The 27,663-nt window shown below is 43.4% G+C and overlaps 1 protein-coding gene across 3 annotated transcripts; it reads right to left on the bottom strand.

Annotated features, from left to right (window-relative positions):
- OSCP1 (organic solute carrier partner 1) lies at positions 1–27,663 on the bottom strand. Of its 3 annotated transcripts, XM_037827703.1 has the most exons (11): positions 27,357–27,659; positions 22,393–22,422; positions 18,680–18,834; positions 15,211–15,378; positions 14,639–14,719; positions 5,736–5,839; positions 5,121–5,249; positions 4,517–4,586; positions 2,908–3,047; positions 1,981–2,044; positions 1–1,728 (listed from the first exon to the last, which is right to left on the bottom strand). In XM_037827703.1, the coding sequence occupies exons 1-11, from the start codon at positions 27,466–27,468 to the stop codon at positions 1,612–1,614; spliced, it is 1,170 nt and encodes a 389-aa protein (XP_037683631.1). In that variant the 5' UTR covers positions 27,469–27,659; the 3' UTR covers positions 1–1,611. The 3 variants fall into 3 exon arrangements, with proteins under 3 accessions (XP_037683631.1, XP_037683633.1, XP_037683632.1); XM_037827705.1 differs by lacking the exon at positions 14,639–14,719 and having other exon boundaries at positions 27,357–27,663; XM_037827704.1 differs by lacking the exon at positions 22,393–22,422 and having other exon boundaries at positions 27,357–27,653.

Raw genomic sequence — 27,663 nt, 5'->3', positions numbered from 1 at the left:
TTACCAGAGATCTACATCTTGTTTATTTACCAAGAGGACAGATACGTTTGAAATCATCAGCAACACTCTGGGATAGGTGGAGGGAGGAGGCCACTTCTCGGCAGCTCATGGCCCATTTCCAAGGCCCCAGGACATGCTCAGAGCTGTCAGTGAAGCTTAGGTTTGTTACAGCGTCGTAGGAACCGTGCTCCAAACAGGACAGAAACTTCCCCTTCACTGTCACTTTGTTGGGCCACCCCAACTGGTGGCAGATTGCTTCAAAGAGACTGAGACAGAAGGCACTTTATAAACCTGGAACATGCATTTTACAGTGTGATACACTTCTCCCAACAGACCTTTGGGAGGTGCTTTGTAGATAAGCAAGCATAACTTTAATGGATAGGAAGTAACTTACATTTATACTGTGGTTTACCTTTTTGTACCCAAACCCTTTGCCTTGGACCAACTAAAGGGGAACTTCCCTGGTCCTCACATTCCAGCACTAGTTTGCCTCCACTCTTCCCAGGATGGGAGGGTCCCTGTAGTTGGCCTAAACTCAGGAGACGATCAGCTCAGTTCAGTTTCTCTCCTACCCTCTGCCATTCTGGATATTCCTCCCATGAGACTGAATGGACCTTGATCCCTAGATGTTGGTGGTCCAGACCCCGCCTGTTATTCAATCTCCAGTGGGACCATGTGGCTGAGGGTTAACTCTCTTTCCTGAAACAAGGAGGCAGCCCAGGCCTGAAATATTTTACATGGATCCCAATTCACCTTGGCACCCTGCCTTCTGAAGGGAAGTAGCTCAGCTGGTACACAGATGGTAAACTGGCACACCACACACTGCCTCCCATGTATCCAACCTAAGGCTCTGCTTGGTGGCTGATGGTGAAGGAGAGGAGACAGATGTCACGGCACATCACGCTGGTTGTCTTTACAAGGCAAGAACATTAAGTGGCAGAGGAGGACTCTGGGGGTAAGGAGAACATGTCATGCTGAAAAGCAAAATATTTTCTTAGTACACCTCTCCATGCAGAATAAACCCACAGTCACATTGGATAGAGATGTGCAGAGATTACAGACAACCGCAGGCCACTGCTCGGAGCCTGGCTGAGTGTTCCCTGTCACAGCCTTACTTACTCTGCCTCTCTGAGGTTACAGGGAGAGGAGGGCTGTCTAAACTGGGTCCCAACTGTTTGACTTGCTTCTTCTACCTATTTCAGACTCAACTACAAGGCAGAATGCATCCCAGAAAGCTCTGAAGTCGTCGTTATGATCCACAGGCAGCTGTGAGATGCAGATCCCTGCAGGAAAGCTGTCAGAGTTAACCTGAAAGGGGCAGGAGGCACTTCCCCTTCCTGACTCTGGGGTCAAGCCCCCAGCCCAGGATGCTTTGGACGGTTGCCATAGAATTAGAAAATGGAAATGGTCCCATTTAAAAGCCAGAATATATTTTGCTAAAAATATATGTGTGTGCCTTCAAGAGCGGGTGCTTCCTGAGGGAGCCTTGCACAGTTAGTTCCAATATAAACAGGAATGAGAGGTAATGGCTTCACCCACTAGAAAACTAGCAGCATCATTTGAGACCCTGGGGCCTCTCCCGTGGTGGGGCAGGGTGCCTAGTCAGCAGAGCTATAACTCATCCATCATGGCGAGCAAATCATCCCCCTTGCTGGCACTCTGTCTTGGCTGGTCTGTGATCTCCAACTCCCCCATGATTCGAGCCAGCTCTTCCTTTCTTTGCTGGTCCTGTTAGACAGATGAGAGGTGAAAGGGAATGAAGAGGATGTGTTGGCACAAATGCCTCTTGCTGCTATAGGTATTTGATTTTTCATCCCACCACCTTGATGCAGTTCAGTTCCTCACTAGTTTGTCAGAATAGGAACTATAAGTACAAGCTGATTAGAGAGAAGAAGGGGGTGAGGTGGGGCTTTGAGGTTCAATGTTATTACAAGATGAGGGGAGGAATAAGATTTGACCCTGTGTAATCCCCCCATATACCTGAGTAGCTTGTATGTTGATAACTTCATAGGATAACTCTTCTGGCCTGGTTAATGCTGCTTGTCTGGATGAAATGGTTAAAAAAAAATGGTTAAGGTTAACATTTTTTTCCTGCTTGTGTGGCAAACTAGCTTTTGATAATTTGGCAAACTGTTTTTTTTTTTTCCCAGCCATTTCTACCCAATCCTCAACCAACATATGCTACATTCCAGAAACTCAAATTCTTCTATGTCTTTGTGCCTTAGCACATACTAAACTCTGCCAAGAATGCTTTCCTCCTTTCTCTGCTTTGCAAATTATAAGAGCCAACACAAACACTAACTCCTCCAATCCGCCTGTGCAAAGTCAGCCACTCTGTCCTCAATTAGAGCATTTATGACTGATTGAAGTAACTTAGGTACACATTCGTCATTCTCCCACTAATCTGGAAGCTTCCTGAGGACAGGCTCTAGGTCTTTTACTCCATCTTTGTGTCCCTAGCACCTACCATACTACCTGCCACCCAGAAACACAAAGGAAATTAGCTCAATAGAGAGGGACAGAAGGCAACCCCCACACCAAATATTTGGTTGTGAGGAGGATCACAGGAGATAAATACATGCTTTGTAAATTGTAAAGCACTGTATGAATCTTGGTTTGGGGTGAGAATGTCTAATCCTAATGTCATCAAGTTTCAACCTCCTCTGGTTTCTAACAGACTTTTCTTAATATGATCATCTTCCAACACTTCTTGTTCAGTTCTGCTCTGCTAAGTCAAAAATTAGAATGCTTTTCTGAATGAATCCAAAGGTTTAGGTGATTTAATCCTGAGGGGTTCTTCTTTAACTAGGTTATTGAATTCATAAGTATTTATGATTGTTATTTTTTGGTTCTCATCAGATTTAGTATTTTTATATATGCCTTTAAAGAAATAGGTCCAATACATACTCCTCCTCTTCATCTGTGGTAAAGAGATTCAACCGGAATCCTGGCTCAGGACCTAAGGGTTTCTTAATTTCCATTCCTCCCATCAGCCTGGCCAGAAAATTCAGCTCTTCTTTAGCAAGAGGGTTTGGAGCCAGGCTTTCCTGCGGAAACAATGCCATCATTTTTAGACCCAGAGATCAAGAGTGGTGTTATAAAACAAGGTAAAACCGTAACGCTTTCAATTATTTCGGGGAAGAACTGGGTCCAAATAAAGTGTAGAGAACAGGGTTAACCAAAAGAAAAATCATCCAGGTCAGAGGCAGAGGGAAGCGCAAACTAGCAAACCGGAGACGTTTGCACTTTCAAGATGAGTGGAAGGCGCCAGGGATCCACGTTTCTCCTCAAACCACCTTCCTCCTTGAAGGACTCTGCTTCCTCTTCAGGGTTAACCTGGGTCCCTCTGCATTACGGTCAGAGCTCCCACACTGCCCCCAGGTGGTGGCAGTCAGGAAGACACCCTCAATGCCTTTCCCTCTTCTCCCTGTCCTTACCCCACTTCAGCCGCCCCCCTCTCGACAGCTGGCCTGTGGCCTCCTCTGCTCTGTCCCTTCCATTACCCTGCTACCAGAGCTAACTAAATTATAGTTCTGGTCTCATTTCTCCCTTACTCGAAAGACACCCCTCTGCCACCTGCCTAAAGATCAAAGTCTCTGGCTACCTGCCTCATTCGTGCTCCGATCTAGCCTTGTGAGACAGATGCTGCCTCCCTGCTTCCCTCAACATGATGTTTTTTGCACACCCCCCCACCCCCACCCCCACCACCCGTGCCTTTGCTGCTGCTCGGTCTGCGTACCTGTTTCTCCTTCTCAGCTATTTAGTGTCTTAGCCCCACTTTAGAGCCCCACTTGAGTGTCACCTCCTGTGACCCTTATCCTCTGCCCCTCACCTTGCTGGAGAGAACATGCCTTCCTCAGGACACAGTACTTTGCTCCGAATACCCAGCTAGCTCTTCCGGCACCATGTTGTGATTATTTGTTTCTATCTCTGTCTCCCCCAGGGTCCTATAAGCCCCTTCAGGATGGAGCCACATCCAAGTCAGTTCTGTGTCCCTGGGTACCCAGCTCATAGGAGCAGGTCAGTAGATGTTTGCCAAATAACTGAATAGTCCACGACTTATTCTGTAGCTTGCTAGTAGCTAGTTCAGTGAAAATTTGCAAAGATGGAATCCAGAGAACATAAAACCCCATTTTGAACTTAGCTACACATCACTATACAGGAAAGCATTAAAAAGGGTTGTTTGAATGATCAGAATACACACAAGTGCTGGAATCAGCAATCGCAGACCTAATGGCACGGGAACAATGCTATTTCACATGTCCTGGTATGTGGTTCCTGTTTAATTATGGTTGTTGAGCCAAGCCTAAAATTACCTAATTAGTCAGATCACTAGAAGTCTCCGTGAGAAACTACAATTAAGAACCTATGTACTCACAAGGCTGAATCAAGAAGATCGCAAACGAGGGAAATGTTGGCTAGCCTTGAAATCAAAACAGCTCCCGCCCTCCTCCCTATCCAGACTTTTGTATCTAGTAATAAACTCTGAAGATAAGTAAGGGAGGCAGAAGTTCACCTCTGTCCGTGAAGCTAAGTTCTTTGATGCTTCAGACATATGCGTTTCCACAGGCCGATTCACACTGTACCTGGTGTCGACAGAAAAAGGTGGAAACGTTATCCAGCCCCTTTACACTGACTTCCTTCTAACTCATAAATGTAACTGGTAGTTTTTATTTTGGGACACTAAATAGCATCCAAAAGGTGCTGGGAGTACAGAATACAACTAAATGGGTGTAAATCACTCAAATTTCACTTCTTCCCAAAGAAAAATACTTGGTGATGCTGTGTGGAAATGTCTCCTCTTGTAATGTGTACCACTAAAAATATATGTAAGCATTTCATGAAAGCCAAGCCTTTCTGGATTTCCCATTGCAAACAAAGTTTTGGCTAGTTCTCTTCCACGGCTATTTAAAATTATGTATCTTTTTAGCCTGTCAAGTTATCTTACGTCTGGGGTTTTTGGGTGCCCTTTGGAAATGTCAGGGCTCTGCATGCACTGTGTCCTGGGGGAAATTACTCAAATCGTCAGCAGAGATTTTCATAGCAGAAGTCAAGCTGGTTTTTTAAATGAAATGACCTCCCTTGGACTTGACTCACTCAGGGAGGGAGAATTTGCTTACATATTGGTTCCCAGCTTCAGGAAGCGGTCTCCATAAAGTTCAAAAGAACCTTCTTTTGGTGCAGTGACATAGTTTCCACCGTGCTTGAAGTTTACCTTCTTTACTTCTTCACCTTTGTTGTTGAACATTCTGCAATACAAAGTAAGACATGATGGAATGTTCTCCAAGCTCAGGTAGTCCCAAGGGTTTCTTTTTAGTTTGTACTATCGGACAACAAGGAATTCATATGCTCCCTCAAGATAAAGATGCTTGTTAAAATCACTTGGTTATGGTAATAAAAGTATTATAATAAAAAAATAAGTAATATTTATTGAGCACATTAGGTGCCAGGTACTATATAAGCATTTTACAGCATTATTATCTTATTCATCCTCATGTAACCATTTAACAGCTGAAGAACTCAAGCCTGTAGAACTGGGTGGCTTGCCCAAAATGCTAAGTGGCAGAGCTGGGGTTAGAATCTGACTTCTTCAACACCGTGCTTTACTGAGGAAAGGGAGGGCCCACGCGAGCAGAGCCTGAGAGGTTCAGCAGTGCTGCATTCTCTGGGATGGTCTACACACTGGGTTCCTGGCACCCCGAATGCTGGTCTGTTAATCACTGTTGAGAATTCACCTGATGAGTCCAGGAACTTCAGTTCCCCAGGGAACTGGCCCGGACATTGGCAACACAAAGCGACCATTAGAATTCTGAACTCTGTCCTTTAGAAATATGGACACCTGGAAAACAAGTACAGTTATAGTCATTTTTCTTGGCATGTTTTCATTGACATAAGCATTCTGAGGATGGAAAGTGTGTAATGGCTTGGGAATGTTACCCAGTGAGTTCATAGCAATGTCAAGAGGGAAAAACTCATTGTAACTACCACCTGCGCAGTTATAGCGTTTCATGAACAGAATTTCTTTTGAGCTGCATAGGTGAGTTGTATTACCCCCATTTTAAAGATGGGGAGAGTGAGGTGCAGAGAGTGACTCAAAGAGGACAATAAGAGGCAGGATCAGGATTCAAAACCAAGGTTGAACCCAAATTCCATGCCTGTTCCTTGGCTCCCTGTTAACTTTCCATGCAGCTGCTAGGCTTGAGCTGCAAGAACCTCATTGTCTCCATTTTATGGATGAGGAATCTGCAGCTCAAAGGTTAAGACACTTCCTCAATGTCAGCCAGCTCATGATGGGCAGAACTGGGATTCTAAACGGGAGAGCCAAGCTCTCATCCCTGTGCTGGGCTGATGAGAAGGGTGGGGCTGGAGCAGGTGGATCCAGTTGGCTTTAGAGTTGGAAGACCTTTTATATGACAGAAAACACCACTTTTTGCTTATTTCTGCTCCCTGCTTTGTGTTCTTTGTATTGAGGTTTTGGTCATTCGCAGGCTAAATCCCATAAAGACTGCAGCAGTTCATCAGTTTGACTGGGTCTTGGCTTCCTCGTCTATAAAATGAGTTAGATTAAGTTGTGGTCCCTTCCAACTGTAAAACTCTACACGTTTATGTTAGTGATGTCATCAGCAAGAAGCATCTGCTTTGTGCAAAGCAGTGAAAATACAAAGTGATAACAGAACTTGTAAGCTGGCAGCGTGGCATGCTGATTCGAGACTGCCTAGCCTCCAGTCTCATCTGGGACACTTCCTGACTCTGGGTTTTTTGATAAGTTTCACAACTGTTCTGTGCATCTGTGCCAGTTTGAATGTATTATGTCCCCAAAACACCATTATCTTTGATGCAATCTTGTGTGGGCAGATGTATCAGTGGTGATTAGGTTGTAATTCTTTGTTTCCATGGAGATATGACCAACCCAACTTAGGTGATAACTCTGATTAGATAATTTCCATGGAGGTGTGGCCCGGCCCATTCAGCGTGGCCCTGATTAGTTCACTGGAGCCCTATATAAGCTCAGACAGAAGGAGCGAGCTTGCTACAGCCAAGAGGGACACTTTGAAGAAAGCACAGGAGCTGAGAGAGGAGCTACAGCTTACAGAGACATTTTGGAGACAGCTTTTAAAAGCAGACTTTTGCTCTGGAGAAGCTAAGAGAGGACAAACGCCCAAAGAGCAACATTTTTGAGGAACTACAGCCTAGAGAGGAGCATCCTGGGAGAAAGCTGCTATGAAACCAGAACTCTGGAGCAGACGCCAGTCACGTGCCTTCCCAGCTAACAGGTTTTCCAGACGCCATTGGCCATCCTCCAGTGAAGGTACCCAATTGTTGATGCCTTATCCTGGACACTTTATGGCCTTAAGACTGTAACTTTGTAACCAAATAAACCCCCTTTACAAAAGCTGATCCATTTCTGGTGTTTTGCGAAAAGGCAGCATTAGCAACATCAATTTTCTCTTTGGTAAAGTGGTGGTAATAATAGCACCTCTTCAATGGTTTATTGTGACAACTAAATCAGATCATGTATAAAAAGCACGTATTACAGAGCCTGACATAGTAATAAGTGCTCAATAAATGGTAGCTAATACTCTTATTAAAGCCTAATTGGACTCAGGACACAGGCAGAAAATGGGAAAAAATTAATACTATAAAGCAAGATACACTAAATAGCATATTAGTCCACTGGGGAGAATGACTATAGGCATGGGGAGGGGGTGGGTGGGAAATCAATGTGGGTTTGGAGCTGGGTCTGGGAGGAAGAAGTGGGTGTAAAGACACTCCAGAAGCAGAGATGGGCAGACACAAGGCATCCTGGGGACTAATGAGTAAACTAGTTTGGTCAGAGGATTTGGTTGGGTGACTTTTAAGGAATTTTTAACCTTAAGCTTCTGTGACCAAGGAATGTGAATACAAGCATGGAGAGAGAAAACTGAGTGAGAGAAGTGGGAGTGGGAAGATATATATACTGGACCCTCTGTTAGCCTAATTCTGTAACGATCAACCATGCCATAGTAGATGCAAAATTTACACATTTAAAATTCATGTGTGCATTTGTATTTGACCCGAGTGTCTGCCCTCCTTGGGACAGGACTGGTGAGTCTGTCTGCTTGCCCAGCCCCTCTGCTGGCAGCCTGTCCTCTCACTCCACCCTTTTTACCCCCTGGTGATCTCAGCTACTTCCATAACTCCAGTGTTCACCTCTGTGCTGATGGCTTCCAGTTCTTGAGCTCCCACTCAGTCTTCTTCCTGGGCATCTGACCCACCTGTCCTATTGCCCATTAGATGTGCCCACTTGTCGGTTCCACAGCATGCACCTCAGATTCACCCTGCTCAGAACAGGGCTCATCATTTGTCTTCCCAACCTTGCTCCTCCTCTGGCATCCCCAATTTCAGTGAATGATACCACCAGGTACCACCGAGTCAGCAATCTGAGTCCCTTTACCCACCACTTCCACGTCTATTTGGTCACCAAGCCCTGCCAACCTAGTGATCACTCCTTGTATCTGGCCCCTCCTCTCCAGCCCAAATATTGCTCCCTGGTGCAGAACTTCATCAACTCTTGCCTGGCCCACAGCAGGAGCCGACTAATTGGTCTCCCTGCCCCGCTTCTTGTCTACTTTTAACCTATCCTCCAATCTGCTGCTAAAGCGACTCTTCTAAAATCATATCTGACTATGTCCCTCTCTTGCTTAAAGCCTTTCTCTGGCTTTTTGCTGCCTACCAGATAACATACAGTTGGACCTTGTTCTCTAGTCATGTTCCTCCTTGAATTCCACATTCTAGCCATACTCAACTGTTTACAGTCCTCTCTCCTGCACCCTTTACCCCTCAAACAAACAGACAAACAAACAAACCATATCAGGCAGTTACATGCCTCTGTGCCTTTACTGAGATGGCATTCTCTGCCTAGGATGTCACTCCTAACACTTCCCCTCGTTTTCCCATGGGCCTGGTGAAAACCTATTTCTTTTAAAGGCAATCAGATCCTCTATGAAGACTTTCCTGATTCTCTTGGGTAATACTGATCATTCCCTCTTTTATATCCTCTCTCTTTACACTCTTCTATCTTGGAACTAAACATCTGTGGGGGACTTTCTGCATTCCTAACCTGTCCATGCTTCTCTAACAAGTTCTGTGAGGGAGGGGGCTATGTTTTCTACGGAAAGAGGAAATTAAGGTTACTGAGTTGTGAGGCTGGAGTGCTGGACGAGACATCTCCATGAGTATTCATGCTCCCCAGGATGGTGGCAGGACTCCCATGGCAGGGAAGAGAGAGAGAGAGAGAGAGCCAGGGATTCAGTGCTCGGTGAATGTGGGTAAGTGACTTGGTCACCAGCTTACGCAGTGAGGATGAGTATAGGGCTTTGGATGAAGTTGTGGTTGAAGGTCTGACCTTAAAAGAGGAAGAGTAAGTTTGTGAGGGTGGGAGAATAAAGATCCAAAAGTGAGGGGGAAGCTGGCAGAACGCTCACTGTGCTTCTCTCATCCTGCCTGTGGGTAAAGGAGAATGATCAGCCTCCAACAAGTGATCTGAAGACTTCAAAGACCATCTATACGCTGCATGCTGATGATTCCCACATCTTTGTCTCCAGCCTGGATCTCCCCCTTGAGCTTCAGATTTGTATATTCAACTGCCCATTTGACACCACTACTTGGATATCTAACAGGCAAATCAAACTTAAACAGAACTAGTCATTTTTCTACCCAAATATACTGTCCTCCAGTCCATCTCCATCTCAGAAATGGCATCACCGGTCACTCAGGCCAAAGATGTAATAGTTTTTCTTCATTTTTCTTTCTCTCTTTCTCAACATCTAATCTCATAGTAAGGTAAATCCTGTTGGTCTTACCCTGGGGGTATCCCAAATGTGAACACTTCTCACTGTCTCTACTGTTAGCACCTAATCTGAGCATTCTCATTCTAGATTTCTACAATAGTTTCCTAACCACTGTCCTACCTCTACTCTTGCCCCATACAGTTCATCTTCCAGAGCATAAATCAGATCATGTTCCCCCTTGCCTGAAAATGCTCAGTGTCTTCCCTCTACTCTTAGAATAAAATCCAAACACCTTACTATGGCTTAAGTTAAGGCTGATAGTCAACTGGTGGGTACCAGTTTGTTTACAACTGGCATCTGTTCCAATTAGCCAGAGCCTATGCTGCACAGGTTGGTAAATTTATTTGGGTATCAGTCCTGCCTACAAGGTACCCGCCATTCACTTTGGCTGTTTCTTTGTCCAAGGAACACATCATGCTTGTTTCTAAGGGCCTTGTACTGGCCGCCCCTGAGATCTTCTTAAGTTATGTTCTCACCGGAAATGTTTCTCCTCGGAAAGGCTGTCTTTGATGTTAACTCTATCACAGAAAGATGTGCTGTCCAATAGAGTAGCCACTAGTCAAGTGTGGCTCTATAAATTTAAATCGGTTTAAATTAAATAAAATGAAACATTTAGTTTCTCAGTCACACTCACCGTATTTAAAGGGCTCAATAGCCACAGATTGCTGGTGGCTAGCATAGTGGAGTGCAGATATAGAACATTTCCATCACCACAGGAAGTTCTATTGAACAGTGCTATTCTAAAGGAATAGTCCATTCCGGTTGCCCTCTATAACTTTATATTGCTATCTTCCTAAAAGTTATTGGTATAAGAAAATGACCTGCTTGTCCTGCTTGTCTCTTCTTACTTGTACCAAACCTCTTCAGGGCAGGGGCTCTGTTCACTTATGCATCTCAAACACTTAAAACAGGGCCTGGCACATGGTAGACGTTCAATAAATATTTGTTAGACTGGCTGGTTTTCCAGGGATGAGACATTTTCAAGGAAATCATGGAGTGGAGGTACAGGGCACATTCTTTGAAGAGGCTAAGAAGGAATGATGTTTTCCAACAATGGAACGACAGAAAGAACAGGAAGAAATGAGAGACAGATGCTTGACTGGGGTGGGGGTGGGGTGGGTAGCCTGAGGGACCTCCTCCTTAGGAAGCAGCTCTAGAGGAGGGATAGAGGGCTGAAGGGGGCTGGGAATTGAGATGGTTGTAAACAACTGGTTCAAGATTCCAAATGGAACTGGTCTTAGTGCAGTCTCAGGCCACGTCCCAGTGCATAGTTTGGGGCCTTGACTACATGTCGTAGAAAGCTTTGGATAGCAGGATGAGGAGTTTTGTTTTGTTAAACAATAAGCAAGGGGGTATTAGATGAGAGCTGTGTTTTCCTTATTTAGTTGGTTCAGGCAACAGACCTAAAAACTATCAAAACTATTTTTGAAAACAGGAAATCTGTAAAGGCAATCACAAATTGCAGCTGAGCAGAAATACCATTAAAGACCAGACTTGGAAAAGCAGCCCAGCTGTTACAGATCAGTAGCAAAATATTGTTGGAATACGTGGCTCCTATTTCTCTTGATGAATGTCCTAATGTTTCACTGCCTGTCCATTTAGCAATTAAAGCTTAATATATTTTGTGGTTTAATATATTTTAATGCTGATGCTATAGACCTATTAGGAAAGTCTTTTCATTATTATGAATTGTAACCTGACAGACTTGAGAAATCAATACGGCTGCTTGTATTACTACAGTTCATGAAATAATGTTCAAATACGCACGGCCTCGACAACAGTACGATGCAAAATTTTCAATATTTTAAAGCTTAATGCAAAACAATTTTATTTGTACTTTCATATTTTTTATTGTAATCATGACTATTAGAGATCTTAATTTATATTGATGCTATTATTGCTCCATCCATGGCAAATAAATTATTCATGCGAGTTAAAAACAAAATTGGCATTAGAGCTAAAACCGATTTGTCTTCCCTGGTCCATGGAAGGGGAATAACAATCAGGCACTTTACATATTCTTTTTCTTCTCTTTTTTTGAATTTTAATTTATTTTTAAAATGTTATATATACACGTGCAAAATTCAAAAGGTTCAAAAGAACCTTCCCTGTTCTCCTTACAGTTCTCCACACTCAGGAGGCCACTACTGTGATCAGTTTCTTGCATATCCTTCCAGCAGCACCTATACTGTACATACACAATCAACTTCACATATAGTACATATGCTACTTCAATCAGTCCCCCTCACAAGCCTTAAATGAAGTATTATACTTTCCATTTTGCAGACGAAGAAAATAAGGCTCAAGAGAAGGTAGTAATTTGCTCAAGGTCATGGAGCCAATGTAGCAGCTAGGATTCAAACCACAAGAGTGTCTGACTCCAGAGCCTGGGCTGGCTTTACCATATTACACCATCTTTCCCATATCAGTTTGCTAAATTATGAGAAGGAGCAAAGTCCTGTCCAAGAGAGACAGGCCCAAAATTCAGAAGCTCAGAAATGTGTTTTTAAAATTCGGAGTGTAGATAAGGACAGACTTATAGACTAATGGAATAGAATTGAGAATTCAGAAATAAACCCTCACATCTATGGCCAGTTGATTCTAGACAATGGTGCCAAGTCTACTCAATGGGGAAAGGAAAGTTTTTTCAACAAATGGTGCTAGGAAAACTGGATATCCACATGCAAAAGTGAACCCCTACCTTACACCATATAAAAAATTAACTCAAAATGGATCACTGACCTAAATATAAGAGCTAAAACTATAAGACTTTTAGAAGACAAGAGGGAAATATCTTTTGGATCTTTGTATTAGGCAATGGATTTTAGACTTTACACCAGAAGCACATACTACAGAAGAAAACATAGATTAATTGGACTTTATCAAAATTGAAAACTATTGTGCATCAAAGGACATTATCAAGAAAGTGAAAAGACAACCACAGAATGGGCGAAAATATTTGGAAGTCATATATCTAATAGGGGTTTAATATACAAATATATTAAAGAACTACAAATCAACAATGAAAAGACAAACAACCCATCAAAAAATGAGCAAAAGACTCAAATAGATATTTCTCCAAAAAAGATATACAAATGACCAATAGCACATGCAAAGATGCTTAACACTGTTAGTCATTGGGGAAATGCAAATCAAAACCACACAGGCACCATTTCATACCCACTAGAATGGCTATGATTACAAAAAATGAAAATTAACATGTGTTGGCAAAGATGTGGACAAAGAGGAACCCTTGTACATTGTTGGTGGGAATGTAAAATGGTAGAGCCACTAAGGAAAACAGTTTGGTGGTTCCTCAAAAAGTTAAACATGGTAGATATGACCTGGCAATCCCACTTTTAGGTATATACCCCAAAGCATTGAAAGTAGGGACTCAAATAGATATTTGTACGCCAATGTTTCTCACATCTTTATTCACAAAAGCCAAAAGGTAGAAGCAACCCAAGTATCCATCAGTGGATGAATGGATAAAATGTGGTATACACATCCAATGGAATTAAGTTCTGATATATGCTATAACATGGATGAACCTCGAAGATATCATGTTGAGTGAAATAAGCCATACATAAAAGGATAGGTTTTGTATGTCTTTACTTATATGAAATAACTAGAATATGCAAATTCATGGAGACGGAAAGAAGATTACAGTTTACCAAGGGCTGGGGTGGGGGTGGAGAATGGGGAGTTAATGCTCAATGGTGCAGAGTTTCTGTTTGTGGTGAAGGAAAAGTTCTGGTGATGGATGGTGGTGACAGGAGCACAACATCTTGAATGCAATTAATGTCACTGAAAGTTGTTAAATGAGAAGTTTCATGTCGCATATGTTACCACAATTTTAAAAAACATTAGCTTGTAGAATTGCTTGGAATAGTCACGGCAGGAGGTGGGAAGATCAGTGAGGAGGTCAGAGCCCATAAGAAGTAAAAGGGCCTGAACCAGGCTGGTGACAACAGGAAATGAGGGCATGGAATGAAAAGGCAGACTCTAGGGGCCCTGGAAGCATTGGAAGAAGATCAGGAAGGGGGAATCAAAGTTGCTGCTCTGTTCCATGTCAGGTGAATCTGGGTATGGCGATGCCCTCCCCAGAAATTGGGAAGTCAGTGGCAGGACTTGGACTGGGGAGATTAGTTTAGCTACCAACATTAAGTGTTAGGCACCAGTGGGCATCCTTGTGGAGAGTTTCAGCCAGCAGATCACGATGTGTGTCTGCACAGCAGGGATGGGCAAGGGGGGGTGGAGGTTGGGCTCAGGAGTCATAGGTGAAGGAGTCAGTAGCTAAAGGGGGGAAGAAAGAGAGCCCTAAAGAGCAGGAGGTGGCATGGAGACAGAAGGAGGAAGGTTTGGAGGCAGGAGGAGGGAGAAGGGTGAAAGGCATAGAGAAGGGAGTGGTAAGGGAAGGCCAGGATGGTCTGGAGCCTTGAAAATCCAGGAAAGGCGAGAGTTTCATGGAGCACGAGGGCAGTCTCCCAACAGTGTTAGATACTGGAGAGGTCAAGGTTATGGAATTGAGATTAGGCTGGTGGCCTTGAGAGCACATTTTCTCTAGAGAAGTGGGGAAAGAACCACCATTCAATGAAACACGTAAGGTAATTGGGAGGGAATGAGGCCTCCTTCATTATCTTCCTTGGTCCATTTAAAAACTGAGGTTTGTTATAAGTTTATTTTTATGGAGTCAGACACTAAGGACATCGTTAACTGGGCAAAATCTCAGCCCCGGTCTGCCTTGAATGACTTGCACCATTTTTCTACCATGCAGCAGGGAGTTCCCATGCTGCCTGCTCACTTACTCGGATGTGCAGGTCCTGGAAGAAGCTGAGGAGCATCTGCCGGATCAGCTGGAACTCCCCAGCAGAGAGACCCCCGTATGTCTGCCAAAGGCAAAGAGGAAGAAGCACTTGACTTTCAGAAGAGTTGGGCAGGCACTCAGGGATGGAAGCCAGATAAGCCAGGAGAGGACCCAGTTGGCGGGGGCTAGTGGGACAGTAGAAGAGCCAGCACTGTGCCCTCACCAGAGGGACAAACCCCATTATGCCACACCTGAACAGGGGTGCACTTCATTTCTCCCTTTTCCCCACAAACCTAGAGAGGCAGTTGCCAAGATTTAAGACCATCCACCACTGAAACTCCCAGTTTGAAAAAGGAGAAAATGGCTATGCGCTGTACCACTGCTTTCCCAATGTTGAAGGCAACAGTAAGGGGGCATGAGATAGTAACACCAATTGTGTTGCCAAAATGGACTCTTGTAGAATTTGAGAATTTTCTGGGGGACCAGCAGGCTTTGTCATTGCTCAGCCTGTTCTTAACAGAGGAAGGAGAACAGTGTTGGAGCTGAGTAGAGATTAACTGAGGACACTCTTACGTCAGTCAGCAGCCGAAAAGTCTCATCCACTTGATGTAGGATGGCTGGGGCGTCTCGGATGAAGTCCTTAATGGCATCCAGATGGTTGAAGGTGACAAGCAACACATCCTTAGGACGGGGGCACAGCAACACTTGATATTTGAAAGCCATCGTCATCAGGTCATAGAGCTGAAAGTCCACACAACAAACCAAACAAAAGGACCATAAAAGGAGATGTCAGAATCTCTAAACAATGATTCAGTCAAACATTTACTGAAAACCAGTTTGGGACTTCCCATACAGCCTGAGTGACCATATTAGTTATCATCCAACCTAAGACATTTTTGAGAGTAAAAGAGGGCAGTATTAATAATTAGGCTGGGTCAACAGGTATCAACCAGGACATTCCTGGGCCAACCAGGACTTCTGGTCACCTTATGTAGATCACTGATGGGGCACAAGTGAAACAGTATTGGCAGCTCTGGGGTTCTGGACCGGGCTCTGGACTTTGAGAGAGAAAACCTGAATTCCAGCCCTACCTTTGCTGCTGACTTGTTATATAACCTTGGTCAAGTCTGCAAACCTCTCTGAGCCTGAGTTTTCTCAACTGTAAAAAATGCTCCCGAATTTTCCAACCTTGCAGAGCCGCTGAGAGGAGTAAATGGGATGAAACGTGTGAAAGAGTCAAGTGTAAAGTCCTACAAACATGAAAGACAATTTTAAATGATGAGCGATACTTGACAAGGTATAAACAAGCCCCATGTATGGAATGACCATCCATGAAAGATCAGAGGAGAGAAGCTGGTGAAGACCAAGGGTCAAGATAGGCTTTGATATGGACTTGGAGGCTTCAACTGGCTTCAACAAGGTTCAAACTCTGAGGGGAGAGGAAAGGCATTTTAATGAGGGGAACAGCATGCGTGAGGACCTGGAGGCAGCTATGCTGTTTTCCTGGGAGAATGAGGAGAACCGCCTGACTAGAGAGGATAGTTTTGTGTTGGGGATAGTGAGAAATAAAGTTGGACACGTATGGTGAGGTTAGAATATTAAAGGCCTCAGAAAGACAGACAAAATAATTTAGACTAGATGTTCTAAATTAAGAATTAGGGGTCACTGAAGTTTTCTGAGCTGCAATTGATAAAGTGGTGATCAAGCAACATTCGTCAATTTGGCAGTGATCTGGGAGAGAAGAGAGAGACTGGAGTTGGGGGGATTAGCTAGTATTTATTAACTCCTAATAGCAATAAATACCTTTTGAATGAATGAATGAAAAAAATATTGGAATAAGCCCAACTTAAGGCCTAGAATAAAGATGGTGGGAATGGAAAAGGCAAAGAAAGGAAGAACATGTAATATTTAGAAGGAGAAGCTATCAGTACCCGGTGAATACCTGACTAGATGTGGGGGATGAAAATGGAGGCTGTCTAAAATGACTACAACACTTTCAGTGTAGGACCTGGGAGAAGAATGATGTTACTGACAGAGGAAGGAAAGTCTGGAGAACAGGAGGAGCTGGTTTGGGAGAGAAGGAGAATAGTTTGGTTACGGATATGTCTGAGGTGGGAGTGAAAATATAGACGACTGTCATCTGAGTGTTGTGCCAAGCACATTTATTTATAGCCCCTCATTTGATCCCATTTAATCATCACCAGAACCCAGTGAGGTAGGTATTATTATCCAAGTTTAAAAATAGGAAACTTCTCCTTATTCCACATAACTGGTGAGTGGCAGAATGTGATATGAACTCAGGACCATCAGATTCTAAAACACTTGCTAGAACCCTCCACGTCATCCCATTTCTCCTACTTGCAGCTAAACAGTTCCATGTAGTGACAGGATAGGAGGAGCCTGGTGTATGTGTATGTGTATGGGAGGGCGGGCATTTATAATACTAGCGATACAGATTTGAGAGTCTCCACCATCATTAGCAAGCATTAAGTGTCTGTTACGTATAGGACCTCATGTGAGAAATAAAGGATAAAAACAGGTATAAGATGAAGAAATGAAAGTTCAGAGATAATCAGTAAATTATTCAGGGTGTCACAGCTAGTAACTGGTAGAGCTAAGATTTGAACCCAGGTTTTCTGATTCCAGATTCTGTGTCCTTTCTCCACAGGAACCCTAAACCTTCTTAAAGGGAGAGGGAGAAGAGCAAGCGTAACAGAGAAGATAATTAACATTCGATGAACATCTACTCTGTGCCAGGCCTAGGTACGTTGCCATATGAAGGTTTTCTAATTAATCTTCCCAACGACTTGGTGAAGTAGCTATTATTATCTCATTTTACAGATGAGAACATGGAGGCTCAGAGAGAGACAGTCACCATGCTGAGATCAGGGCAGGAGCTGAGAGGGCCCAGTTCCAGGCAGACTGTCTTCCTGAGGTTTGCGGGTACCTGTACACCTAGCAGCGACAGCCAGAACTCATGATATTTACTGGGGGAACATGAAAAGGAATTATTATCATTTTTTTTTTATTAACTAAAATCCATACTTTCTTCATATTTCCTTAGTTTTCATGTCTTCGTTCTGTTCCAGGACCCCACCCAGGATCCTATATTAAATTTAGTCATCAGGCCCCCTTAGGTTCCTCTTGGCTGTGACAATTTCTCAGACTTTCCTCGCTTCTGGTGACCTTGACATTTTTGAGGAGTACTGGTCAGGTATTTTGTAGAGTGACCCTCAAATGGGATTTGTCTGATGTTTTTCTCATGACTAAACTGGGGTTATAGGTTTTTGGGAGGAAGGTCACAGAGGTAAAGGTCACATGGCTTACTGCTGCTGGTGTCACCCCTACTCCCCTGGTGGCCACAGCGTTTGTCAGGTTTCTTTACTGTAAAGATACTATTTTTTTCCTCCTTTCCATACTGTCCTCTTTGAAAGGAAGTTACTAGGCTCAGCCCAGACTTAAGGAGTGGGGAGTTCTATTCCACCTCCTTGAAGGTGGGAGCATCTATATGAATTATCTGGAATTCTTCTGCACAGAAGATTTGTCTATTTTTCCCCATTTATTTATTTGGAATTATTATTTAAAAAATCAGAGTGCCCCAATAATTTATTTCCCAAGAAGTAGATATGTTCATGTGATATACATGTTATAAAGACTGAGTGCTTTTAAATTTGATTCAAAAATGCCTGGTTTCCTGTAAAACTATTACTCATTGCAGAGCTAAGATTTGTAAAGAATGAAGGAGAATTAAAGTTTTTAGTGTTGAGCACCTGTATGTCATCCCCGTGTACATACTTATGGGCAAGAAAACTGGCACTCTCCGTGGGCAAGTAGAATAACATAAACACTAGAGAGGTCGGTGTGGATGACTTCTGAAGTCCTTCCCAACTCTGGAACTCCACAACAACCACAAATATTTGTAAGTGCCTGTTTTTTTTGCAAGGCATCACTATAAACATCATCTCTTTTGACCTCAGTCTATGATCATCTGAAAAAGAGACAAGAAATGCAACCGAGAGGGCAGAGGCAGCCATCTGCTCACCTTATCCATGCTGGCCTGGTTCAGTCTCATAATGGAGGCATGAGCCAGGCGGTCGTAGACAGTCCTCAGGGCCTTCTTGGAGTAGAGGTCTTGGGGTTTGAACAATTCCTCCATAAATTTTCTATTGAACATGGTTGAGATGATGTCATTCAGAACTGTAGAGACGAGAGAGCAAACATCTGAACAAGGTGCTGGAGGAAGCCTGACTCAGAAAGGCCCTCTGTGAACAGCCCCCTCTACAAACAGAGGAGCTGGGCATAGACAGAGTTGGGATGCTGATGGGCTTGGTGAGATCTGTTCCCTGGGGGGCCTGGTAGGAAGTTGGGGTCCCAAAGTGCTTTATAAGGCCATTTCAGGGCACAAAAGATGCCAATGTACAAATGTGTCATGCTTCAAAGGATATAAACTACCTACATTATCTCACTTGATGACAGGGGAAATATTTCTTCTTTTTTAAAAAAAAGATTTTTTCTATGAGAGTAGACAAGTCTACCCACTGGTTAGTGATGAAAACACTGCTAATGTTTCTACAAGATGTGTACTTGAGATTAGGCCTTAATTTCTACATTTGATCTATAAAATACCATAGTGGAGTGTCTCAGACTCTTGTTCAAATGGAAAATCTCCATCTGGTCATGGGATAAATGGTCATAAGGAGTGTGCAAATCAAAGTATCTGTAATTCTAGATCTGAGTTCATTCATTCATTCAGATATTCTGTGCTACTCAAATAAGAAAGGTGAGGGCTAAGAAAACTTCCTGGAATAAGAAATAGGAACAAGTATGGTTGAACATAGATCATTCTTAATTCGGCCAGATATATTCTGGTCTAGAGGTGGCAGTAATGAAAATTTGGGTTATTTACAATAATTATACAAAGCCATTATTAAACATGGTTGATTACTACTGAAAGACATAAACTCCTACTTTATTTTGTATAACACAAAGGACACTCCAGGTGATTGGAGGTGGCCAGGTATCTTAGAGAGTGAAAGTAAGGCAGGGAATAGTGAGGTTATTATTCTAGGTGCCCTCTCTACCTGTAAGTAACTGGGAGAAGTATCCTGAGGGCTAAGGCCAGCATTTGAAAGCATCTCAAAGCATTTTAAGGGTGGAGGGGGAGGGAAAGGGAGTGGGAGAAGGAAGGGGGAAGGGGTGAGGGAAGGGGAGGGGAAAAGGCGAGGGAGGGGGAGGGGGAGGGGGAGGGAGATTTTTTTCCAAACTGACACAAAAGGACTACGGGGCTCCTTACAGAAGAGTTGAATTTCCACATGGCCTGTGGGTTTTAATCTAGTCTCCATCTTATTACTTAGTGATGAATACCCAAGTCCTTACCGGCCTAGGATATCCCTCACATCTCAACCCATCACAGCTTGCCCTTAATGTGCACTAACATTTCCCCCATGTGGACTGCTTGGAGACGTTAATTCTTCCAGCTTTGTCTCATACATAGCCTTTTTTCCTTCAAACTAATCAAGAGAGGGCCTGCAATAACCTGCAGAATTTGCAAGGAAACAGGTCGCACTGAAAAGCCACACATAAGGCCTCCAAAGAGAGAAAATGAAGAATTTTCCACAGGTTTATGTAGACCAGTGACGAGTGCCAAAGAATAAGGATTTAAGTGCAAGTATCGCTGTCAGCCCTGATTATGTTAAGGCTTACAAATAGCTACCATTCACCAAGATGCTGAGTCATTTCTCTAGGGTCTTTGAGCCCTTAGCAATAGCTAGGAAAATAGCTTAGTCCCAAATAAATCCGTTCTGAAAGAAAGAAAATCCCAAAGTGATTGTTAGCCACTCTGGCAAAGTAAAAAGCAAAGTGAAGCCTTTCCCCTGGGAAGCTGAATAAACTATGCATCATCATGGCTCTTTGCACAGGGACATTCAGAAAGTTCACCTGTTGGGGAAAGAGCACAACAGGACCAGCCCCTGTGGGCAGAGCAGTGCACACAAATGCCCCCAAAGAGCAAATGCCAGTTTTACTGCTGGAAAGAATATGGGAGCACAAATTAACATGCTTTCACCTCACAATTTACTTCACCTGGCACTTGACTGAGGTGGGCCTACTATGCACTAGACACCAAGAAAAAGCACCACAGGTACAAAGAGGAAGGAGATGTTATCCTTGTCCTAGAGAAGCAGCCCTCCTTGGGTACAGGTTAATCCTTAAAACAGGTCACAGTTTTAACCAGAGCCATTAATCTGTCTTGGTGTTAGTTTTCGGTACTTGACTGAACATTGCATAATTTTCATGAGGCAGGAATGTGCAGGGAGCCAGATTCCATCAGGAAAAGACCAAGGCAGGGGAGGAAAGTGATTTTTCAAGGGTTGCATCAGAAGGGTTGGTAGCTGAGCTCTCAACATATCAGGCTTCTAGTTCTGGATTCAGATGGTGAAGTTGGTTTCTCCTCATTATTTTTAAATGCTTAAGTTAAAATAAATTCCAGTGATTCAATTATGTATTGAAAAGCCTTCAAACTCCACACTTCTTGCCTGAAATTCTGCCATGAATCAAGAGGCGGGCCAAAAATTGCTTAAGAGAAATGTCAAAAGATGGTTGCGAAATATAATAAAAGTATATCAAGTGCCTCAGTTGGGCTTTTCTTTGAGCCTGACATGATGAAATAATTATCTTGATGAAAGCGACAGAGTATTTTACCAGTGACTTCTGCTCTAAATTCACTTGTTTATGGGAACATGCATTTTGGAGCTGAGGCTCAGAGAGAAAAGCTGGGCAACCCTTCTGGATAGTACCATGTTTTTAGTCTTTACAGGCACTGGGCTTCAAATGTTACATGTATCATCTCACTTAAACTCCGAGACAACTCCTAATTAATATCCTCATTCTATAGAGGAGGAAAACTGAGTTGCAGAGAGGTTAAAGGCCAAGGTCACACAGCTAGTAGCAGAATTGAAATTAGAATGAAGTCTCTTTGATTCTAATGCCTGTGCTCTTAAATATCATGTCATATCCCCAGCACACTTGGTGTGGTGAGAGCATCTAAAATATTGATAAGGATGCTTGACGACATGCATAGACTGCATCCAAAGGTCAAATGATGGAAGGAGCCTGTGACGTCTAAAGGTTGAGAAAGGCTACGGATTTGTTCTAAGGAGTTGGCAACTTTTTCTGGTTTGCTGCTAGTTTTCAGGCCAAATATGTGCCTCACTGAGATGTAGGTGAAGGGGAAACTCAAGATTTGGCATGATAGACCATACTGCATGCATGATATCGTGCCTTCCGCCCACAGTTCTGGCAGCCATGCAACCACATGCTTCTGTTTTTCTCAGTTGTTCAATAGATATCTCTATGTGCTAAGAAGAACAGCTCAAGAGAGGGTCACTCATGTCGAAGTACAATTCTCTGATTATATGATACTATCACAAAGTTGTTTTAAGGACTGCCAAATGAGGACAACCTACCCAGAAGTGTAACTACTGCCCCTGGTGTTCCGGCAAAGCTTGCAACAGATCCTTTAGGTGCAGTGTGTGGCCCCTTTGCCAAAGTTTGCTTAGTTTTCGTCTTATATGCTGCATTTATTTCTTTTAAGCCAAAGTTTCCAATGTACAAACCAAAATCTCCGCCAAAGAGAAATTCATGCCTATTTTCTTAATTTGAAAATATCTAGAGCAGTCCCACTTTAAGTCTCACTGATAAAGGACTGAGTGAACCTGTGGATGCAGACCAAATACATGCAGCCAGGAGATAGCATACCTCGTTTTCTGTCCACCTCTGTCCATTCATCTACATGAAGCATATAAAAAGAAAACACCAGTTCATGAAGAATGTTATTTTCAAGGGGGCTTTAAAAAATACCAATTCCAATTACCTGGCCTATGAAGTTTTATTTTTCATGTTTGCATTTAATGTCTAATGTCTAATGTGAAAACTCTGCCTTCCACTTGATACTTTTAAAAGGAGGCTAGTTCAACGACAAACTTCAACAAAGTCCTAGAGAGGTTATGTCATATAGTGCATGGCCTGGGAGGAGAGGAAACTCAGGAGGGCTAGCTATGCTGGGGTCCAACCCAAAAAGCTCAAGAAGTTATGCTCTCTGGTGCTATGAGAATACATGTCATTCAAAATAAGGCCTTAAAAAACACTAACTGCCATGAGGAAGAATACTTCCAAGTATGGGTTGAAAAAAGCAGTTTCTTTTCATACAACCTGATTTTTTATTCATGTAAGATTTCTCTTTCAAGAGTGTAGATGGAACTGCTCACAGTAGAAAACTTGAAATGTGAATTAAAAGGAAAAAATGTTAATATTTGTTTTTCCCTTACTTTTTATATATAGGTGTGTGATTTCCATGTAAAAAGAGAGAAGTAACAATGGGACCAATGTAAAGAAAGCTCCTGAGGACAAAGGCAGTCAGGGAGATGCCAAGGGGAGCCCAAAAAAGGAAACATGCACTAGCTAGAGAAATCTGGGAGAATAGAGTCCTTTTATGGGTTGAGACCTGGCTTTTCTACTTAATTAGCTGTACAATTTTGAGCAACTTGCGTATCTCTTTAAGTCTCAGTTTCTTCATCTGTAAAAGGGGTCATAATAGCACCTATACCATAGGGTTGTTGTGGGGATGAAATGGATAATACACATCAAGCACTCAGTTGGCTTCTTAGAGTTCTACTTTCTTTAATAAAGTATATTTGGACACCACACATAAAGGATGAAGGATGAATTTTTTTTCTTTCCTTAAAAATTTCAGGAGATTTCAGTCTAGCAGAACCAGTCGCAGAAAAACATTCACATACAAAAGACATTTTGTAATTAATGGTCTCTTCTGGAAGCATTTGCCACTAAATTGTTTCCGAGATGATTTCTGAGATTTCAATGAGAACAGCTCATAAAAGACCATCCTGAAAGCACACTCAGGGCTATGCCCTAACGTTTGTTTTCCGGCAAATGTTTTCCATTTGCAAGGTCAGACCCCTCTAAGAAAATTTACCATCTTTCTCCCGCAAGAGTCACAGGTTTTGGAGAGAAAATATTTGGGAAACAGCACCAAGAGTCTGACCTTCCTAAAGCAGATTCTGGATTCTTTGCTATAGCATCTGCATCTTTTATCTTTCTGTGGCATTTACTTAGCAGGCAGACTTGTGGGATAGGCTTGTGGGAATTCAGAGAGATGGTTTTCACTTCGACCCTCTATGAGGTGTGTTTGGGAACAGTAGTGCTGCAAGGAGCCCATTTTCTCTGAGGGACAGTGAACTACAAAAAGGAGCCAGGGACTGCGTTCCCAGGGGTTCTGTGTGCACTCTTGCAAGCAATGACACTCGGCTCCAGCAGAGGTCTCTGCAATGCCGTGTGCTCCCCACCCTTTCCTCCTGAGGATCCGGGGAGAGGTAATTGATGCCCTGTTTTTCTGTTATGTCTCCAGATGACTTGTCTGTGACAATTCCACTTTAGTTTTATTTTGAGTGGGAGTCAGGCCCAAGGCTACCCAGAGATGGCTGTTAAAGTGGAACCAGAAAAATAAGAACAACCTGATGGCCATTTGATTGCTCAGTACCATGCTGTGATCTGTAGATCTTGGAAAAATCACCTCATGACTAATGCCTCAGTTTCCTTTCCTGAAAAATGAGAACTTTAAACAAAATGTAATAGGGTCTTATTCAGGAATACTTTTAAGGTGATGGGAGTGAGGCAAAGGCAGCTTTTATTCTCGCTATTGCTTAAAATGTGGAGCATTCAATATGCAATACTCAACAGTTGCCCCATAGAGAGAGAAAGCACTTCCTTTCTGTTGACTGCTAAACTAGATGCTGCACTGTAGGGGAAAACTGCAACATCTGCCTTGTGGGAACACGGTGGCCTCTAGAAGACCAATTAGTTGTGTAAGATAATGAAAACATCTAGAAGAAATATGATCTCCATTCTAACCTTCAACAAAGGAATAGTTTACGATGTTTGGTATCTGACAGGCCTCTGTGTCTAGGCATTTGTCACAGCGGCTCCTGTTCCTGAAGCCATACCAACTCTAAATGGTGGCACAAACGAGTGTTTCTTAACTTTCTGAATCCCATGATCTTTACCATGCTTTCTCACTCTATCTTCTACAAATCCCCATCAGCCAACTACTTTCGGTCATTTATTTTATAAAATCGGTGGGTTTACTGCATTTTTTTTCAAACTCTTCCTAGTCCTTATGACTGAACAACCCCCCCACACTCAAAAGATTCTGATACAGTTCCCCAGGTAAGGCAGTATAGTGCAGTGGTTAAGAGCCTACTGGTGAAGAGCATGGAACTCAACTGCCTGGGTTCAAATCCTTTGTTCTTCCTCTTATTGGCTATGCAACCTTAGGCAAATGAGCCTTAGTTTCCATATCTGTAAAATGGGAATAGTAATATTACCTACCTGTTATGTTAGGAGAGGGGGTTAAGGTGCTTAGAGAAGCCCTTGGCACATAGTCAGTGCTTAATACATGCTTGTTGTTGTTGTCATTAGGAAGATATCATCCCCAGGTTTACATCTGGCTACTGGGCTAGCCTGATCAAAAGCCTCCAGTGAATACTCTCAAGGGCCAGATCAGCATCTCACATGGTGACTATGTGAATGTGAGTTACTAAAGATGACTGAGAATTCTTAATCTGTGTCTAGTTAAACAAGAAGAAGGCCTACACCTCCTGAAGACAAAGGAAGCTGGTCCCCTATTATTCACAGGGACTTGCCCAGACCACTTCTTGAAGATAACGCCTATTATTCATTTGTGCAAAACATGTTACATACATTATCTCATTTAGTCCTTCTAACTTTGCTTCAAGGTATGTATTATTATCCCCATTTCACAGAGAAACAGGCTTATAAAAGGTGTAACCCAGGGTCAGAAAACTAGTTAAATGGCAAAGCTGGAATTGGGACCCAGATCTTTATGACTTTGGAGAGCATTCCCTTTACTGCTAATTTACACTAACTTCCAAGATGCAGATAACCAGTCTGAGAACCCTGGCCTGTCAGCTCACTGGTGCCATTAGCCAGAATGAAATCAGGTAAAATAGGTGCTGAGGAAAACAAAACTGTCTTGAAGCAATGGCAACATCATATGAAATAGCTAATTTAGATCATCAGTTTAACAAACATTTACTGAGCACTGATTAACTCTGGGCTAGGCACTATGCTAGGTGCTGGAGTACAAAGATGAATAAAACGATCAGGTGGGGGAGACAGACATATACACAGATGATTTCAGCATAATGTGGCTATGTGATAAAGTAGACAGAGGCATGTACAGGGTGCTAGGGAACATTGGCAAGCCACTTTCTCCATTTGGGGAGGCCTACTGAAGGACATGATTCTTAAGCGGAATACTGCAGGATTGACAGGGAAGAACAGTGGGATGGGAATTACTAGCAATGAAACCAGAATGAACGTGGTTTACATGGGGACCTACAAGCAGTTCAGTATTATCAATGTACAAGGTAGGAGGCAGGCAGTGGTGGGAGATGGGACTGAAGATGTGGCAGGAGATGAGACTGAAGAGTGGCCAGAGATCAGATAAAAAAGAGCGTTGAAATGTCATGTGCAGGGACTTGGCCTTGACCCAGACAGTAGTGAAAAGCTGGTTAAAGGTTTTAAGTAGGGTAGGGATAGGGGGGAGTGTGGAACGATTTTCATTTTAGAAAGTTCATTGGGCAGCAATGTGCAGAATGAATGGAGGGGGTGTGTTATATCAGCAGTTATTTTTATCTCTATATGCATGGACCTGAATTCAATCACACCGATACAATACTTAATATCTAAATTATGTGTGCATAACATCTGACTATGTATGTTTAACATCAATTGGGCATACAGAAACTGTTGGAGAGAATGTTTTCATCAGTGGCTCTATTATTTGCCTTTATATAAATTTTTCCTCCTCTATCTTGATCCCAGGAAGCTTGGTGAAAGCAGTTGTCGGGCCAAGATGGGAGGAAGGAAAGAAGGAGGGAGAGGGAAAGGGTGGCAGAGGAGCTGGGTGGTTATTTCTCTGAGGATTAGATGTGGTGTACATAGGAGCAAGATATGTCATTTTAGGGGCTCTCAAATAATTATTTCCACAATTGCATTCTCCTCCAACGCTTGTGAGTAGAAAGACTTCTGACATTCTCATGTTTTCTTATTTATCTAGATTACTTCAGAACCCCATGTTTCTAGAAATATCTTCTGATATAAGCAAGACTGGTCTCCAACTTATGTGGGTGGATGCTACATGGAGGAATGGAGAGTCAAAACCTGTTCCCTGGGGATGAAGAAGATGCTTGGACTGGCAATGGGTATGTTGCAAGGCAGTGGACAGCTTGGACTCTTACATTTGTAAGGCACCGGTTGTCAAGAGAGATTGGGAAATCACCTCTCCCATGTGAGGAGAAGTGGAAATTGGGGGCTCAGGTACCCTAATTATATCCAATGGGAGTATGAAGTCCTTCTACTGTGAAAGGATCTTTTGAGGGAACTTGATTCCTAAAGGGCTCCGATTGTATGGGGGCTGTGAGAAAGGTCCCTGGCTTTGAGCGTAGTGTGCGGTGGTATTGGTCAGGCTGTAAAGAGGCCGGGCTGTGGCGGTGCAGCAATGGGTGCGGCTGTGGGTGAGGAGGCTGGGTGCGGGGTGTGGATCTGGTGTGGGTGCCGGGGTGGCAGTGAGGAAGCTGGGCTGTGGGGTGTTGGTTTGGCTGTGCCGGCCGGAAGCCTCTCACCTTTGCGGGCCTTGTCTCCCGGGATGTTCTGGGCCCTCAGCCGCTGGTCCAGGATGTAAAGCATCTCCCCGCCCAAGTTCAAAAAGAGCAGCGGTAGCGTCCGCACCGACATGGTCCTGGAAGGGTGTAGGGCTGGTGCAGAGCCCCAGGGCCTGGTAGCCAGTGGCCTGCAGGCCCGGCCGCCGCGTCCTCGCAGTCTGGTTTCTAGGGCAACAGCGCTGACAAGCGAAGAGAACCAATCAGAAGGCCGTTTAGTAGGAGGTGCCTCGAGAGCGGACGTTTATTGGGCCGGGTGGCCGAGACAGTT

The sequence above is a fragment of the Choloepus didactylus genome, chromosome 2 (genome assembly GCF_015220235.1).
Source record: "Choloepus didactylus isolate mChoDid1 chromosome 2, mChoDid1.pri, whole genome shotgun sequence".
Taxonomy (NCBI): Eukaryota; Metazoa; Chordata; class Mammalia; order Pilosa; family Megalonychidae; genus Choloepus; species Choloepus didactylus.
Note: the sequence above shows the minus strand (reverse complement) of the source record. Positions and strands in the feature narration are given on the sequence as shown.